The following is an 18234-nucleotide window of genomic DNA, read 5'->3' on the forward strand; positions in this document are numbered from 1 at the left end:
ACGCCGCAAATACAGTTGAATGAGATAGCAAGCTATATGTAAACCTCTTCAATAGGATTGAAATCAGGACTGTCGTACACTCGTTCTACAACTTCTTGTACATGATGTGTTGGGTGGTTATCTGTTAAAAAATATGCATATTACTAGTTTTAGCAGTTGCATCTTTGTGCACCAACAAGTTTTGTTTAAACAGATAGATCAAAACATGATCACAAATTCAGTCATCCCTTGAGACATATGTTAGAACAGCGAATTTGCATTAATCATATTTTAATCTCACCCATAACGAGGACGGATCGCGATATATATATATATATATATATATAGGAAACAATTGTAACTACCACGGCCAGAAGTAAAACTAAAAGATTTTATTAAAAATATACTAAGCTTAAATTTTCGGCCACATGCCGCAGCCTTCTTCAGAAATTAACTAACTAATACAAATAAGTCCAATATATAAGGAGAAGAACATGCATAATACATAATACAAATTATAGCCTATTGTTGAGAAAAGTCATGAGTGCTATTCAAACCACCCAAATTAGTCAGTAACATTCCTATCCAAAAGTTCTCACACTTTCTTAAATCCTCTTTGTTTTGATCAATCAACATAAACTTCAATTTCAAATGCTTATTGTCATGCTTATCAATAAAATGGTTAACTACACCGCATGTTCTACGACCATGTTTAATGTGGGACTTGTAATTAGCTAAACGGGGCTTGAAATTAATAGTAGAACCAATGCCCTGCAGATTACAAGCCACACACTCAGCTAGGTAAATAACATGCTCAGAGGTACACGTCAAAGTCTTACGAATACTAAACTTTCTCCCCGTCACGGCTGACACAAACTCACCACCAGGTTTTAAGAAATGTTGACAACAATCACATCTCCTGGCAGTGCATTTAATACAACCTTGACCAACAGGCCCAATAATACGATAAGGGTTAGACGGGGCTAACAGCTCTTTCAAATTAGCACCCCTGGTATATGCTACTTGGATAGAATCCTTGGGAAGAATAGCGCTAGCACGCTCATCTGTGTCAATGATATCACGGTGTTTAGCCAAAATGCTGGCGATGTTGGGTGCGTGAGGATTGTATTTGGTTACAAATACACATTTCCCACCTCTAGATTTGGGTTTTTTATTTTTAATAAAATCTATTTTTAATAAAATCTTTATAATATATTTTATATAATATATTTTTAATAAAATCTTTTAGTTTTACTTCTGGCCGTGGTAGTTACAATTGTTTCCTATATGTCTTTGCTACCGAGCAGTGTGGGAATACTTGTTGGTTATATATATATATATATATATATATATATATATATATATATATATATTTATATATATATATATATATGTATGTCCCATATATATGGGTGTCCCAAAAAAACGAAAACTATTGAAATCACCCATAAGAATGTAATTGTTAGAGTTTGAATACCTAAGCACTCTGTTGGGACCAGTGAACTCTAATAAGACTAGAACGATAACTCAACAATAAAGACTAGTCATTGGATGAAGCCGATTTGAATATAATTTGCTGATTAAGGCGGCAGCCGAGCGAGCAAATCAAGCCTTCAAAAGAACTGGGGAGAGTGAAAATTCCGTAAAAATCGTATTTTTTGGCAAAAAATTGCGAGAAAAGTGCAATTTTTATTTGACCACTTCAACTTTAAACAACGAATTTACCCTTTTTGGATAGACCTAAGTAATCCGCATCATCTTACTGTAAAAACCGGCGAGGTACCAGCTTTGTACTTGAAATATTTAAAGAATTTGAACGGGCCGAAAAAAAACTTCGCCTTCAACTCGCAAAAAAAATAGGTTTGCACCTTTTCACGTTCAAGAAACTTGCTTTTTTAGTAAAAGCTAAGTGTTATTGCTTGTTTTAAGCTTTATTCATGATCAGATGAGAAGGATTTGTGTATAAAAACCGGCGTTGTTTTGGTGGTGTAATTTCAACTCTTGGCCTTCATGGCGGCCATCAGTGCTGGCTTTAAAGATGGCGGGCAAGTTATCGTTCCAGTCCTTTTAGAGTTCACTGGTTGGGACCCAGAGATGTATAAATGTTTGCCATACTGATTTTTATGCATGCATATGATGCAGTATAATTTGCTTGTTCGCAAGATTGATATTTATCAACAATATTTACAATTTACAAATATGGATAACATTATTTAAATGTGCATCTCAAGGACCATGATCTTCAACATGTCCCTTTCTCTAGCAACACAAAGCATTTAGCATTTTATAAGTTGCATTAAATCCCCACGGGCTGAAATTCGTGAACACGGCATTTAAATTTTAACAATGAGTGATTTCAATAGTTTTCGTTTCGAGACGACTAACTTAGCTTCCAGAAAAACGTAAGAATTATTGCCATTTTTTCCAAAAAATAGGAGGGTAAACTTTGATTCTTTGAAAATATACGGCTCTTAGCCGTTACGACTTGCTATGACTTACAGTACATTCACTTGCAGAAAAATATTTCCATACTTCTTTTTTCACAAACCGCACGTTACCACACGTACCCCCGACCATCCTCCAAACCACATAAATTTTTCAACTATATTATGCTACCATCCATATGCTTAAATGATTTCGTTTAACCTAGGCAAGGGGTTGCTGCATACACGTGTTTCTAGTTTAACTATAGTTATTGATAGAATTCGCAAATAAATATCTAGCAGGAAACGCCATTGATTTCAGAATGGGTATAATGAATCTAATAGCGAAGGCTTCAAAACAGGGCTGCGAGAATAGTTTTGGGTTATCCCAACGAGCACGGTCCTTCAGAAGCTGCTTAGGCTGAGCTGGGGTGGAAAACCCTTATAAGGAACATGGACTAGAATCCGAAGCCAACTCGTGTACAAGATTAACAATGGTAATATTTCGAATACAGAAGTTCGTAATAACAATGCTTTATTCTTATCAAAAAACACCGAATACAGCTGATGAAGGACAAATAACTAAAATAAACGTCAGTAGCTGTCTTTATATGGTCTCCTACCAACCAACTTCAGTTTTCATCAGGTCACCGCAAATGGTTAATATTTCAGACTATGTTTTAAATAGGACTCATTTGACGGTAATGTAGCAATATAAAGTTAAGCGTAAGCCACAAGACGTGAAACAAGCCTTATTAATATGGAAACAATTTGATTAGTGACGTTTTCAAATTTATCCGGCAAAGCCGTCCACTCGTATCCGCTCAGCCGTCGTTTTCAAATTCTTCCACTCTGGAGAGCGTTTTCAGATTCCCCCCCCCCCTTTTTGAGTGGGAGAAAACGCCGGATACGTGTGGACAGTACGCGTAACCGTCGAATTACTGGAAACATTATATTCAAAGTACTCAAATTACGTTACCTGCGATATTATCATATTATAATTGGGCACGAGTACCCATTTTAGCCGTAGACGGGGCTTGTGTGATGTAATATGATGCGAAGTCATATGATTGGTGATATGTGATGCAACGTCATACTATATCATGGTATATGATGTTATCGCTACATTACCACATGATGATGATTCCGGACATGAACTAGTTTTAAGCTATCATAACAGGGCACTAAAGTAAACCTCTAATTATAAAATGGAGAAAGTAAGATTTGACATCTGTTGTATATAACCAGGTGGTGTTGGCCATGAAGATAGCTTTTCACTTTACTATATATCGCATGTTGCCAGCAAAAACAAAAATAAACCAAAAAATTAACACAACTGGGAAAATAAAAAACGCAATTTAAACCTGTGACGTTCGTTCAGAATGGTCTTCGTCATCTCAGTATAATGCCTTTGGCAAGAATTCCCGATATCGTAATAGTTTACACCGGCATCAGCATTATTTTGGGTAATTATCTCTTGTGCGAGTGGGCTTTCTTGAGAGAATTTCTCTATAAATCCCAGTTAGTTTTCTCCTCTTTTTTCTAGAATTAGGTGCAGGGTTGCTGATAGGTTGTCGTTGTACTAATTCAGCTACAGTTTCTTGGAGTGCCTGTGAAGTGAGACAATGCACTTGCGTGGATCCACTTGATGTCAAGTTTCCGACAAGCTGTTCTGCACTATCCACCTCGATACCTAAAGGTCTTCCCGTTTTGTTCAAAATTCTGAGATACACATCAATATCGTTGGAATCGCATCCCTCGGAGTCGTTCACATTACAAAACCTGTCTAACGTGGCAAGTCCAATGTCATCTTCCTCCAGAACACGAATGGACGTTTTAGCCCCTTCCTGTGAATCCAGAACTCTGAGAATTAATTGCATATTGGCTTCCGGGACTGGTACGGCCAATTCCTCTTCGTTTGTGACATTATCTTCGCTACGAGAAGAAATCTCTTGTGCCAGAAACCATATTTAACTTACATTGTTCTCCGTTCTTGTTTAATGATACTGGATTATTGTCTATACCGACAGATACCCCGTTTTCTGGTTCACAAACCTGTGCGCGGTTGAGTTCCTTCAACGTCTCTAGTTTCCTTTTTTCATTACTAGTAAGGCCTTTTAAGTCATGCCAAGTTAATGATTCATTTGCTTTTTGTTCCCGAGAAACCTCTTTGTTCAAAGTAACGGTCTGTTCGCCCAATACCTGAGTAGTATTATCGTTCAACGTGTGCAATTTTTCTTCCTCGGCAATACGTATTCCTAAGCCCTCTGATTTTTAGTCGATTTTTCTCCCCAAGAAGCAAATACTTCTGTTAAACTATCGTTTAACGTCTGTTGTTTTGCTTCATCAGAGCTGAAGACGTCATCTAAATTATGTTGTTTTCCTTGTTCTGCATTAAGATTGTCGACCTTTTGTGATACCTTGAGACAATCCCCATTTGGAGCCGCTTTGTCTAATTTTTCCGCGCTGCAAATTTCGTTTGAAGGAAGATCGTTTTTACGATTTGTTTTTGCAACGCCAATTTTCCAATTAGTTAATGCCTTTAGAGAGTCTTCAAGGCCGGGCTGAGACTGATGTTCGACAGTGTCCCTAGTTAAATCATCCGGTTTAGAATGCGCAACCGGAGAACTGTCATCAGGAAATTGGAAATCAACTGCTACCATTTTGTTGTCTTTATTTATTGGGGACTTGCAAACATCACTTTGGACACCTTGCTGCACCAACTGGGGCTCAGATTTTCCCAGGCTATTATCAGCCTCATTTGCTTGAGGTTCAACAACTTTTCAGATTTAGAAACTGAAACATCAGCTTGTAGTGGGTTATAATGATTTGAGGTTTTCGTACTGATCGACGTGTTCTCGACTATGCCTTCAGAATGACCAAGTTCAATGCCTAAATTTCTGCGCACGGTTGCCAGTGGATCGCGTGTTTCCGAATCATTTGATCTTGTTTGTGAACCACACGATGTAAAGTTGGAGTCATTCAATGCTTTGGTATGTTCTGTGGAACTCAGCTCACTCTGCATCTCACTCGGTTGGTCCAGGTTTACCTGTGATGAAAGACACTTTTTTTTAAATATCTTAAGAAAAAGAGTGATTTGAGGCAACCAGATGCGACACTTCAAATAGGACTTCAAGTTATATTTTGGATGTAATATATGAACAGCGAGAGCGAGTGTCTCACCGGGATATTCAAACCCAACTGAGAAAACAATGTATGAAAACAGAATGTTTTAATTATTCGTTTTCAAGAGTTTGGATATCCCAGAGAGACACGAACAGAAGTTGTTCCAGTGGCTTCTCGAATGAATCGAGACAAAAGGTCTCCGGAAGGTGAGTTCTTTACAATTTCTAAATACGTGAAAGATAGGTAAGAATGATTGTGATACGCAATGCATGATTATTATTGATGTTTTTTGCATAGGAGTGGTTACAATTAAAGCAAAGTTTTATTTTGGTGTTTTTATTTAGTTATTTTGTATGCTGATTTGATTTAATTTTAGATAATTATGCGATAGCGAGTAAAATTTGGAATTAACGATGAAGCTAATTTAGATATGGTAGATCACTTCATCTCCAGGCCTCCGCTAAACGCTTGCACTTTTGAGAAAACAAAGAAACTCAAAAAATGAATCAGATATCAAATAACCCAAAAACTAACCTAAAGATATTTTCAGAGGTTCATTTTCGGGGTTGCAAACATCAAAAGAGAAAAGAAGGTAAAAAAAAACAGAAAGTAAACGGCGCGTATTCGCACCCAGACATTCACATACCGCACTAGAGACCAAAACCGCTTAACACTCCACTACTTTGCACTGCCAGAAAACCCACTAGCTTAACATTGTTAATATAGAGTTCTTATTTATACAAAACGCGTATACGCGGAAGGCCAGCTATTGAACGAGGTGCTCTAGCATATCTGAAATATTATAGCAATACGAGTGAAGTTTTTATAGAAAATTTGTGAAAATTTCAACATCGCTCAACACGAGCAACATTTTTTAACCACGAGTATGATTTTGGCATTAATTGCAAGACTTAATTCGTTCTATTACTCATTAATTAATTATATATCTTCTGTAATCTAAAGATACAACTTTATTTAATTTCAATAAAATCGTTAAATTTTATCAAAATAAGATTGATTGGTGGTATATAGCTAAATTGTATAATTTAAAATTATTAAAGTTTAGCGTATATTTACCATTTTGCTCTCTCCATTCTCAGTTCGGGCATCATTCCCTATTTGGGGGTTGCAAACATCACTTTGGACATCTTGCTGCACGAACTGGGGTTCAGATTTTCTCAGGATATTTTCAGGCTCATTTTCTTGAGGTTCAACAACTTTTTCTGATTCAGACACTGAAACATTAGCTTCTAGTGGGTTACACTGATTTGAGGTTTTCGTACTGATCGACGTGTTCTCGACTATGCCTTCAAAATGACCAAGTTCAATGCTTGAATCTCTGGGCACGGTTGCCATTGGATCGCGCGTTTCCGGGTCATTTGATATAGTTTGTGAACCACACGATGTCTTTACATTGGAGTCATTCAATGCTTCGGTATGTTCAGTGGAACTCAACTCACTTTGCATCTCACTCGGTTGGTCCAAGCTTACCTGTGATGAAATAGAGAAGTTTTTTTAAATACCTAAGAGAAAGAGTGATTTGAGGCAACGAGATGTGACACTCTAAATAGGACTTCAAGTTAAATTTTGGATGTAATATATGAACAGCGAGAGCGAGTGTCTCACCGGGATATTCAAACCCGACTGCACGAGAAAACAATGTATGAAAACAGAACTGCGAAGAACGGTTTGTTTTAATTAATCGTTTTGTTTTGTTTTAATTAATCGTTTCGGTTTTAATAAAATTTTGTCAAAATTTCAAACATCACAAATACAATTAATCCCTCAACATCGCTCAGCACGAGCAACATTTGTTAACCACGAGTAAGATTTTGGCATTAATTGTACGACTTAATTCGTTCTATTACTGATAATCTAAAGATGCAACTGTATTAAACTTTAATAAAAGCGTTAAATTTTATCACAACAAGATTGGTTGGTGGTATTACAGCTAAATAGTATATTTTAAAATGATTAAAGTTTAGCGTATATTTACCATTTCGCTCTCTCCATTCTTAGTTTGGGCATCATTCCCTATTGGGGAGTTGCAAACATCACTTTGGACATCTCGCTGAACCAACTGGGGCTCAGATTTTCCCAGGATATTATCAGCCTCGTTTGCTTGAGGTTCAACAACTTTTTCAGATTTAGAAACTGAAACATCAGCTTCTAGTGGGTTATACTGATTTGAAGTTTTCGTACTGATCGACGTGTTCTCGACTATGCCTTCAGAATGACCAAGTTCAATGCTTACATTTCTGCGCACGGTTGCAAGTGGATCGCGTGTTTCCGGGTCATTTGATGTAGTTTGTGAACCACACGATGTAAAGTTGGAGTCATTCAATGCTTCGGTATGTTCTGTGGAACTCAACTCACTCTGCATCTCACTCGGTTGGTCCAGGTTTACCTGTGATGAAATAGAGACGTTTTTTTTAAATATCTTAAGACAAAAGAGTATTTTGAGGCAACGAGATGTTACACTTTAAATATGACTTGGAGTTAAATTTTGGATGTAATAATCATATGAACAGCGAGAGCGAGTGTTTTCCCGGGATATCTAAACCGAGAAAACGATGTATGAAAACATTGGGGCAAACTCGCGGCCAAAGCGATTTCCCATACAAAGGTATAATGAGTGAGGGAAATTTATATTTGCGCATTTTGCTCGATTTTGGCAAAACGATTTACAAAATGTTGAATTTCAAAGATTATTACGGATAAATAGGTTTTTGTGAATATGTGGCATGAAGTATATGTGAATCAGAGATCGGGAAGTGTTAAATTTTTGCCAGCTATTCAGCGGGGTGCTCTAGCACATCTGAAAATATTATTGGAATACGAGTGACGTTTTTATAGAAAATTTTGTGAAAATTTTGTCAAAATTTCAAACATCACAAATACAATTAATCCCTAATTGTACGAGCAACATCGCCCAGCACGAGCAACATTTGTTAACTACGAGTATGATTTTGGCATTAATTGTACCACTTAATTCGTTCTATTAGTGATAATCTAAAGATGCAACTTTATTAAACTTTAATAAAAGCGTTAAATTTTATCACAACAAGATTGGTTGACGGTATATAGCTAAATAATATATTTCAAAATTAATAAAGTTTAGCGTATATTTACCATTTCGCTCTCTCCATTCTTAGTTTCGCCACCATTCCCTATTGGGGAGTTGCAAACATCACTTTGGACACCTTGCTGGACCAACTGGGGCTCAGATTTTCCCAGGATATTTTCAGCCTCATTTACTTGCGGTTCAACAACTTTTACAGATTTCGACACTGAAACATCAGCTTCTAGTGGGTTATACTCATTTGAGGTTTTCGAACTGATCGACGTGTTTTCGACTTTGCCTTCAGAATGACCAAGTTCAATGCCTGAATTTCTGCGCACGGTTGCCAGTGGATCGCGCGTTTCCGGACCATTTGATGTAGTTTGTGAACCACACGATGTAAAGTTGGAGTCATTCAATGCTTCGGTATGTTCTGTGGAACTCAACTCAAGCTGCATCTCTCTCGGTTGGTCCAGGCTTACCTGTGATGAAATAGAGAAGTTTTTTTTAAATACCTAAGAGAAAAGAATGATTTGAGGCAACGAGATGTGACATTTTAATGGAACTTGAGGTTAAATTTTAGGTGTAATAATATATGAACAGCGAAAGCGAGTGTTTTACCGGGATATTCAAACTTGACAGAGAAAACAACGCATGAAAACACTGGGGCGGGCTCGCGGCCAGGGCGATGTCCCATAGAAATCTATAACGAGTGAGGGAAATTTATACATGTGCATTTTGCTCGATTGTTGCGAAACGATTAAAAAAGTGTTCAATTTCAAAGATTATTACGGGTAAATGGGTTTTTGTTGATATGTGGCTGGAAGTATATGTTATTATAAATAATATGTATATAACGCGTGTTCTGATTGGTTGAAGCCCATTGGATGGCCTGATCTATTCTGTTTATATTGTCACTCAGAAGTCGCTATAAAGTCTTTTAAAACTTGGTAGTTTGATCGATATTTATTTACATGTTATAAAAAAATAAACATTCCACCTAATCTACTAACACAGGGATTCAAAACTGTCTGATGGTTATGTGTTGCTTTTATTCTATTAAAGGCAGAATAATGGTAGTAATGTTTATTGTTACTTCAATGGTGGCTAGGTTGACGGTTACTTCAATGGTAGTAAGATGTTACAAATGTCACAAATTAATAATATCACATGTGCAATACCCTGCTGACATAGTTGCTTCAACTTGAAGTTGGAAATAAAGCAAAGCTTGAGTTGCAAAAATACTTCTGTTTATAAGCTCCAAATACATCCTTGACCATGAAGTTAAGGAACCTTGATGACTATAATGTCTTGTCCATGCCTTATACATGCAGTACACAATTTGCAGCAAATACACCATTTGTATGTTATTGAAGTCAATTTTCCCATAAAGATCAGTATGAAAACATCTAATGACCCTTTTTGGTGTTAATTTTAATTTTTTTGTCAAATTATTCATATGACTGTTTATTACTCCTTCTAATTTGTACATACATGCAAGCATGCTGCATAAAAATATTAAAAGCTGTAAAACTTTATCTTTAGTTCCATGATCAATATTCCTTTCTTTATACTTGTTACATTCAAAAGCTCCCATGTTATCATGAGCATCTTATAGGTTGGCCAAACTTAAGATTAAAATTGTATATGAAGTAGGGCTAAATAGTGCCAAAAAGTTTGAGCATTTGTTAAATTTAATATAGGAATGTATAAATAACGAAAACATCATTAAGAAAATAAAAAATAAACCTGTCATTCAGTGTCAGACGGTGATTATGAAAATTTGTAGTTCAACTTTTGTCCACATTTCTTTGACGTTTCAATATATGTATATTTATTTTTGCATTGGCATAAACAGCATCTATGACTTGTATTAATTGATCGCGGTCAGTGGTAAATATGACGAAATTCGGCATGTTTTTCATGTTTTTGGTGACAAAAACATGGCGGCGAAGTTAGCGAGAAATGACGAGCAAGTCGTCCAGGGATTTAAAAATAGCTCAATGGATCTGCCCGAGAGCAAGTCCTCTAGGAATTTTAATATAGCTCAGCTTCATTGTCCGCCATCCTGGCTTTACTCATTAATGAAGGAAAGTCAGAGAGCTAGCGTTCCAGTCTTATTTGAGTTCACGGATCCAAACGGCTCTAAGATTTTTTCCTTTTTAAAAAATCGAAAAATTCTTTCACAATAAAACTCGGAAAAATGCGTAATTTCCATTGTGTATTCTCTTTAAGCCTCAAAATGACCATTTAACAGCTGTAAGATGAGTATGATGAGCTCCCAAAAGATTGGAGATTGCGTATTCAAAAGATAATTGACCTTTATACAGAAATACACAATTGTGAACCAGTGATCAGATTTTCGGGTTGAAACTTCATAAATACAAATTTCTGCGGTGCTCCTTAATCCTTACCTACGGATATTCTATCAGTGTGTACACAGACGTTTGTTCTCATACGCTTCGCTCTATAACTGATTAAACAATTACTTAATGGTTTCCGTGTTTGCATGGATACATGGCCTAATCCAAACACGCGAGAATGTTGCGAGAGTTAAGAAAAGCGCGCCAATATTATATGGGTTCTAGATGTGGATTTTTACCCCTGAATTAGCTACCAGTAATTATGCATGACTAATAAATATAGCGCCACTATCAGTGAAAAAGCAGATCAATAACAAAGAGAAACAAATCAACATTGTTGTTTGAAGACGCTGCCACGCTGCTCCTTGGTTATCAATAGATACAAACTTATATTCGCAATATGAAAGCCTACCGGAAGCTCCGATTTCTTGTTCGCTTCTATTTCTGGCAAGTTTGGCAAGTCGTCATCTCGCTTCTGTTGCAATTCATTGCCACTTTGGGGTAAAATGTTAATTTTATCTGTGTTTCTTTTATTGAACGATATTTCAGTGTCCTTTGGTAATTCTACAGCGCTAGCATTTTCTCGCGGTTCCTTCGGGTTGACAGCAACTGCAGAAGGACTCTCAACCATACGCTGGATATGTTCAATAATACTCTGCTTCAGCTGCAACACACGCTTACTAGGTGTTCCACTAAGTTTCAAATTTTGGCTTTCAGAGAATTTTCCTTGTTTTGGCAAACCAGGGGACCTGTCGACTTCATTGTCGCCTAGTGATTTGGCTGACATTTCCTCGTCGAAAGGAGCTCGTTCTTCTTGCAATATCTTGCTTGCTTCATTCACAGGAAGACGATGTTGGTTCACCACATCTGTCTCTATATATAAGTCGGAACATGTGGATTGATACAAATTAATAACAAGGTGTCTTTCGAAGCACGACTCACTGTAAACATTAGCCTGACGTAATTTTTCTATATCATATGGACAGTTAGCTAGTTTCAGGGTTGTTTACCACTAGGGGGGAATTTGCGCGCGGAGCGTAACTTTTCATTGCCTGTACGCTTTCATGCAAAACTAACATAAGAAAAAACAAACAAAAAGCACGTAAAATTCCGCCTACTGAAAAGAGCCCTTTAACAGTGGTAGAGCTAAAAACTAGGACTAAAAAACTTGAATGAAGTAAGAATTTAGATGCATTTGGTATTTTCATCAAAGACACCACAACGGTAACAAGAGCATTTCCATTCAACGATTCGATTTTATTTAGTCATCATCAGAAATGGATAATGTTACATAGTACTGCGTAATACATACAGATCTTTTAAAATTAATCTCCAGCGTTAGGTAAGACTAAGCTATTCCTTCTCCAAAACTCCATCATCCTGGATATGGCAAAACGCTGGTCAGTATTATTATTCAAAGAAGCACTCGCCATCCACAGGCAAAAACCGGAAATGAACCATGGCATGAAAGCATCCCGAGAACTATTGGTTTTCTACTAGTAGAGATTAAATAACAAAAGATCTGTATATCTTACGAAGTACAATATATATATGTAACATTATCCATTCCTGATGATGACTAAATAAAGTCGAAACGTTGAATCAACATGTCCTCATTCGGAGTTACCGTTGTTGTGTATTTGATGAAAATGCTCATTGGTTCCCGCATTAGTTTGGTATTAATTTGAATGCTTTTTACCACTATGTAAAATTTCATGCGTTATATTTTTGTCAATAAAAGTGTTAATAATATTCATGATATTCGCTTTGGCATCGATCACAAAAGTCAAAAGATCGTTGCCCACATGGCTACAGCAGTCGTACTAACGCCAGTATTACACCCGTGAATTGTCGAACAGTTCGCAGTTCGATGATTTACTGTAAGGCAGCAGCCCAAACGTTTCATGCGATCTTTGCGTGGTACGCAAGCTCCAGCAGAACTGTACTTAGAGATGAACGGCTGCAATCTCGAAGGACGTGGCCCATGTTTTGTGCCCATTTAAAGTTTCGCGTTTCCATATGTCACCGAATTGCAGTGTACAACAAATTACAAAGAATTAGCCTTTCCCACGATGACGTTATTGGAGTACTTTCAATTTTCTTAAATATAGGTTTAAAAATATATATAACAACATGAAAAGCATTTTTTTTAGAATCAAAAAACCATTTGAAGAATAAATTCAGCCTAATAAAGAAACTCGTCGTTACGAGATCTCACGCTCGTTGTGAGAAAGGCTACTGTAATTATGACGAAGTATCGTATAAAGAAAAGGGCCCTTTACCAAAAAACGTATGCAAATATCATGAATATTTAATGTTGCGTTCTTTATACGCTATGTAGAATCGTTAAATTTGTGTTACTGTACCTTCGTGCGGCTGGTTAGAGGTATTTGCTTCTTCTTGGACTGCCACTTTATCTGTTTCCACGCAAGCTGCCGTTTGCTTTTCAGGAGAAAATACAATACCACACGGTCGTTTAGATCTGCTGTTAAAGTAGCTGGTGGAGGCCTTACGTTTTACAGAAGGTGTGTTGCGGTTGTTGTTGGAACTTCCCGACATGAATTCTCGAACCGTTGGAGGTATGTCAAAAATGTGGGGCCCTGCATTACTTGACATTTCATTCGCAAATATGGTCATGTCCGAACGGTCGGGCGAGTCTTCGTCCTTTCGGCCGTTCTTACGAACAACCGGAATGATACGTTCAGGTCGCAACTTGGCCACGAACGCTTTCAGCTCGGAGAACGACGAATGGTCTGAGTATGGCACAACGAAAATCTCATCGCTTTCTGCAAATGGGTTTGCTCTGCCTATGTATAAAGCGCTTGGCAATATGCCTATGGTTGGACGAACATTCCTATTCAAATCCATCAGCGCACGTCTGTTTACAGAACGCCTACTGAACACCTTAATATACGTGTCCTCTTGACTTCTTGTGAAAAACCCGCTATGACCAAGCAACTCGGCCACTTCGAGACGCAATTTTTCCTCAACAAAAATTGGAACACCTTGGTCCTTAGCTATTTCAAAAAGAAGCTCTTCCTTTCCGAGTTTATCGAGACCAATTCTGACTTCCTTGCCAGGGTTGTCATGTATTATATTTAAAATTTTTTTGATTGCTTCAGCTCGTGAAGGAAACTCGCAACGTGGGTCGCAGTATGTGTTATCTAAGTACAACGTGTTGATGACGATGTCCTTCGTGAATGGAGGAACGTCAAGCATTCCGTTGAAGTATCGAAAGTCACCCGTATGAAGAATGCAACCAAAATAACCTTGAAACAACAACATCACAGCGCCGGCACAGTGATTAGCATCGATCAAGGTGACCGTCATCGTTTCAACCCCTAAAAAGATAGAAAATGTAGATTACGTATGAGACTTAGCTTCATATCTATTTATACCAGGAGCAGCTTGGAGTTTTTCATTACCGTCAAATAGAGTTTATCAACTGTATATTTTAGGCAGGTGCTGAGCCAGATTTGATGAAATAATTACCAGTCACTAGCCTAATGAAACAATAACCTGTCACTAATTAATGAAAAAATTACCAGTAACTAGGCTAATGAAATAATAACTAGTCACTAGTCAATGAAATAATAATTAATCACTAGTTAATGAAATAATTACCAGTAACTAGGCTAATGAAACAATAACTAGTCACTAGTCAGTGAAATAATAATTAATCACTAGTTAATGAAATAATTACCAGTAACTAGGCTAATGAAATAATAACTAGTCACTAGTCAATGAAATAATAATTAATGACTAGTTAATGAGATAATCACCAGTAACTATAGGCTAATGAAATAATAACTAGTCACTAGTCAATAAAATAATAATTAATCACTAGTTAATGAAATAATTACTAGTAACTAGGCTAACGAAATAATAACTAGTCACTAGTCAATGAAATGATAATTAATCACTAGTTAATGAAATAATTACCAGTCACTAGTCAATGAAATAATGACCACTCAATAGTGAATAAAAATTGATAATAACCAGTCACTAGTCAATGAAATAAGAACAAGTCATTAGTCAGTGAAATAATAACCAGTAACTAGTAAATGAAATAATAACCAGTAATTAGTCAATGAAATAGTAATTACAGTAGTCATACAAAAGTCAATGAAATAATAACCAGTCACTAGCTAGTAAATGAAATAATAACCAGTCACTAGTAAATGAAATAATAACCAGTCACTAGTCAATGAAATAATAACCAGTAATTAGTCAATGAAATAGTAATTAGAGTAGTCATGCACAAGTCAATGAAATAATAACAAGTCACTAGTAAATGAAATAATAACCAGTCACTAGTCAATGAAATAACAAGTCACTAGTCAACAAAATAATATCCAGTCACTAGCCTAATGATATAACAACTAGTCAATAGTCATCAAAATAGTAATTAGTCACTAATTAATGCAATACTTATTACAGTAGTCACAATTAAATGATAAATGTAATAACCAGTCACTAGTAAATGAAATAGTAATTTCAGTAGTCACAAGTAAATGAAATAATAACCAGTCACTAGTACATGAAATAATAACCAGGACTTCACTAGCCAATGATATAATAACCAGTAACCAACCAACAAAATAATAACCAGTCACTAGACAATGAAATGATAACCAGGCACTAGTCAATGTAATAATCAGTCACTACATATTCAATAAAATAATAACGAGTCACTACTAAATGAAATAATAAGCAGGCACCAGTCAATGAAATAACACCTAACTATCACCAGAGAGTGAAATAACAGTCCATAACTGATGAAATATGTATTGCTTCTCATCATGGCAAAAATCTATATCTTTCTTCTATTGAGATATATTTTAAAGAATTTAGAATATAGGATTAATTGATTTCTCTAAAGCAATACTGGTAACTTAACTCCATTGGTACACTAATTCAATGCAAGTTGGCATAATTGCAGATCAGCTGCTATAATGGCAACAACAATAACACACCTGTCTCAAATTGGAACATAAAACTGTATTTATTTCACGGATGGTTGAGCAGACTCACATATTTTGTAACAGGACAAATTATTCACATTATTTGAATAATTTTAGAGACAACCTAACAATGACCTTGGAAGACTGGCTGGAATTGGTAGTACATGAATTTTTAATCCTCGTAAACAGCATATAACAGAAAATATAATTAGGGTAGAATAAGGTTCATGGGAGGATCAAACCAAGCATACTTTGATCACAGAAGGAGGAGCAGACACCAGCAAACTTTACAACCAGAATTCTGTTTTATGTCATATAGCACAAGGTTTTATATTGCTCTTATTTATCTTCACAATTCATGAAAAATGAACTTATGAATTCATGGTATGGTACGTGCTACATTACAATCTGGCAATATTCCCAACAGAGAGTCTCTGAGAGTTCCTGTAGCCTAAAAGGCAATTAGGGGAAATGATCGACATTCTGTTAATATATAGCCATATTCTAGCTAAAGAAGACCTTTTGTATTTTTGAACAGAAAAATCTAAATATTAATATCAGCTAATTTTTCATGGATTTGAAGCTGGATTATAGATTGTAAATTATAGGAGAATTGTGAAAAATGGAAGGGGCATATTGGCCTGCATCATTGCAATCCAATTGATCAGTGACACAAGGTATCTCAAATATTTTCTAAGATTAATAGCATGTTCTGTTCTGTTTACTTGGTTATGATAGTCAAAGTCTTATGGCTTATGTTCTCTTCCTCGATCCTCTGGGGTACTGGTATGTAGAGTGATACATAGACGAAGTGACAAAGTTGAAAATAATAGAGACAAACAAACTGGTATGAGCATACTTTTCAGGACTTTTCTCTTACAATACACAACTCTTTACGGGAACCATTGAGTATTTCATTTTAATATTTTATATAAAACAATAAAAACTCTGTAAAGTAAACATAAACATCCAAAAACATAAGTTTCGGCGTTTCGGCTAAGTCATAGTCAGTGTATTGAGTGAGGATGATATTACGTATGTACAAGTATATATCGTGAAGTAATTAGATATGTTTAATTATAAGCCTAAATTAATTAAATTAAACTAAATTAAAGTCGAGTCCCATACCATGAATAGAAAGATATCTATTCTTAATCATGGAACAAAAGCTTCTATATATTTATTAATATTCAGCTAAACATATTAAATTACTTCACTATATATACTTGTACATATGTAATATTATCCTCATTCTCTTCCTGACTATAGCTTAATTGAAATGTCGAAAATTACATTTTTGAAATGGAGTTTCTACTGTTTTACACAACTCTTATTGGCCACTTCTGTCAGCTAATTAACTAGCCTTTATATGACTGGCCCCAGGTGATGTAAGCAAAAATTATCAACTGCACATGCTAGGGAAGTACCTAAACACACATTTTTCATCATTAAGAATTTGCCTAAATCCTGGTTGATAACATCCTCTTAAAACTCAATACACTGAACAATAGCTCCAGCTCTGTGCATATGTTTGGACCTACATACACCCACAAAATCTGACCACAGCACCTGACTTTTCCACAAAACATTTAAGTGTGTACACTTAGCAAAGTGTGTACACTTAGCAAACCGCTGCATTGCATTTACTGGACTACAGTTTTCCTGCAAAAGGTGCATGCATATGAAGCTAATTTTACCTGCATCATCCAAAGGAATAATGGTGCTTTGACCAACAGGAATTGAAATAAGAAAACATGGTTTAATATTCAAGTGTTCTATCGCCAAACTTCGAGTGATTTCAGAGCAATAGATCGGCTGATCCCAAGATGAGGTTAACCCTTGAGTATGGTCTGTGTGCATGTGAGTTAGAAAACATATTTTGGCATGCACAAGCCGTCTTTGCCAACAATCAACTGCTATTGGCGTGTGCGGAATCACGCATCCATTCATCCGAATCTAGGAGCTCTTTCTACCAAAAGGAGAGATCACGGAATGAAAAATCGCAAAAGTAGGAACCAATTTTTTAGATTATTTTCTTCCAAATTCTAGTTTAGATCGCAATAAACGAGGAATGAACACACATGAACACGCGCTACTTTGGAAGTACTTCGTGTAAGGATGTCAAACGGAAAACATACTTATTTTAATTTGTGCGCCGCCAAATCAATCAATCAATCAATCAATCAATCAATCAATCAATCAATCAATCAATCAATCAATCAATCAATCAATCAATCAATCAATCAATCAATCAATCAATCAATCAATCAATCAATCAATCAATCAATCAATCAATCAATCAATCAATCAATCTATCA

General features: G+C 36.1%; 1 protein-coding gene across 1 annotated transcript; it reads right to left on the reverse strand.

The window, feature by feature from the left end:
• Window positions 1-5079: 5079 nt before the first annotated feature.
• Window positions 5080-18002, reverse strand: LOC114539594. The gene is made up of 7 exons (XM_028560230.1): window positions 17614-18002; window positions 13319-14293; window positions 11365-11825; window positions 8661-9071; window positions 7525-7935; window positions 6606-7019; window positions 5080-5451 (listed from the first exon to the last, which is right to left on the reverse strand). Exons 1-7 carry the CDS (start codon window positions 17864-17866, stop codon window positions 5080-5082), a joined length of 3297 nt encoding a protein of 1098 aa, XP_028416031.1. The 5' UTR covers window positions 17867-18002.
• Between the last annotated feature and the right edge of the window lie 232 nt (window positions 18003-18234).

The sequence above is a fragment of the Dendronephthya gigantea genome, unplaced genomic scaffold, assembly GCF_004324835.1.
Source record: "Dendronephthya gigantea isolate DGI-Jeju-01 unplaced genomic scaffold, DenGig_1.0 000208F, whole genome shotgun sequence".
Classification (NCBI taxonomy): Eukaryota; Metazoa; Cnidaria; class Anthozoa; order Malacalcyonacea; family Nephtheidae; genus Dendronephthya; species Dendronephthya gigantea.

What these genes read in the sequence shown, in the direction of transcription:
- LOC114539594 (XM_028560230.1), bottom strand. Translation starts at nt 17,866, where the DNA reads ATGAATGGATGCGTGATTCCGCACACGCCAATAGCAGTTGATTGTTGG. An exon ending in CTCTAACCAGCCGCACGAAG is followed by an intron (nt 11,826 to 13,318) that starts GTACAGTAACAC and finishes ACTTATATATAG; the next exon opens with AGACAGATGTGGTGAACCAA. An exon ending in AGAATGGAGAGAGCGAAATG is followed by an intron (nt 7,936 to 8,660) that starts GTAAATATACGC and finishes ATTTCATCACAG; the next exon opens with GTAAACCTGGACCAACCGAG.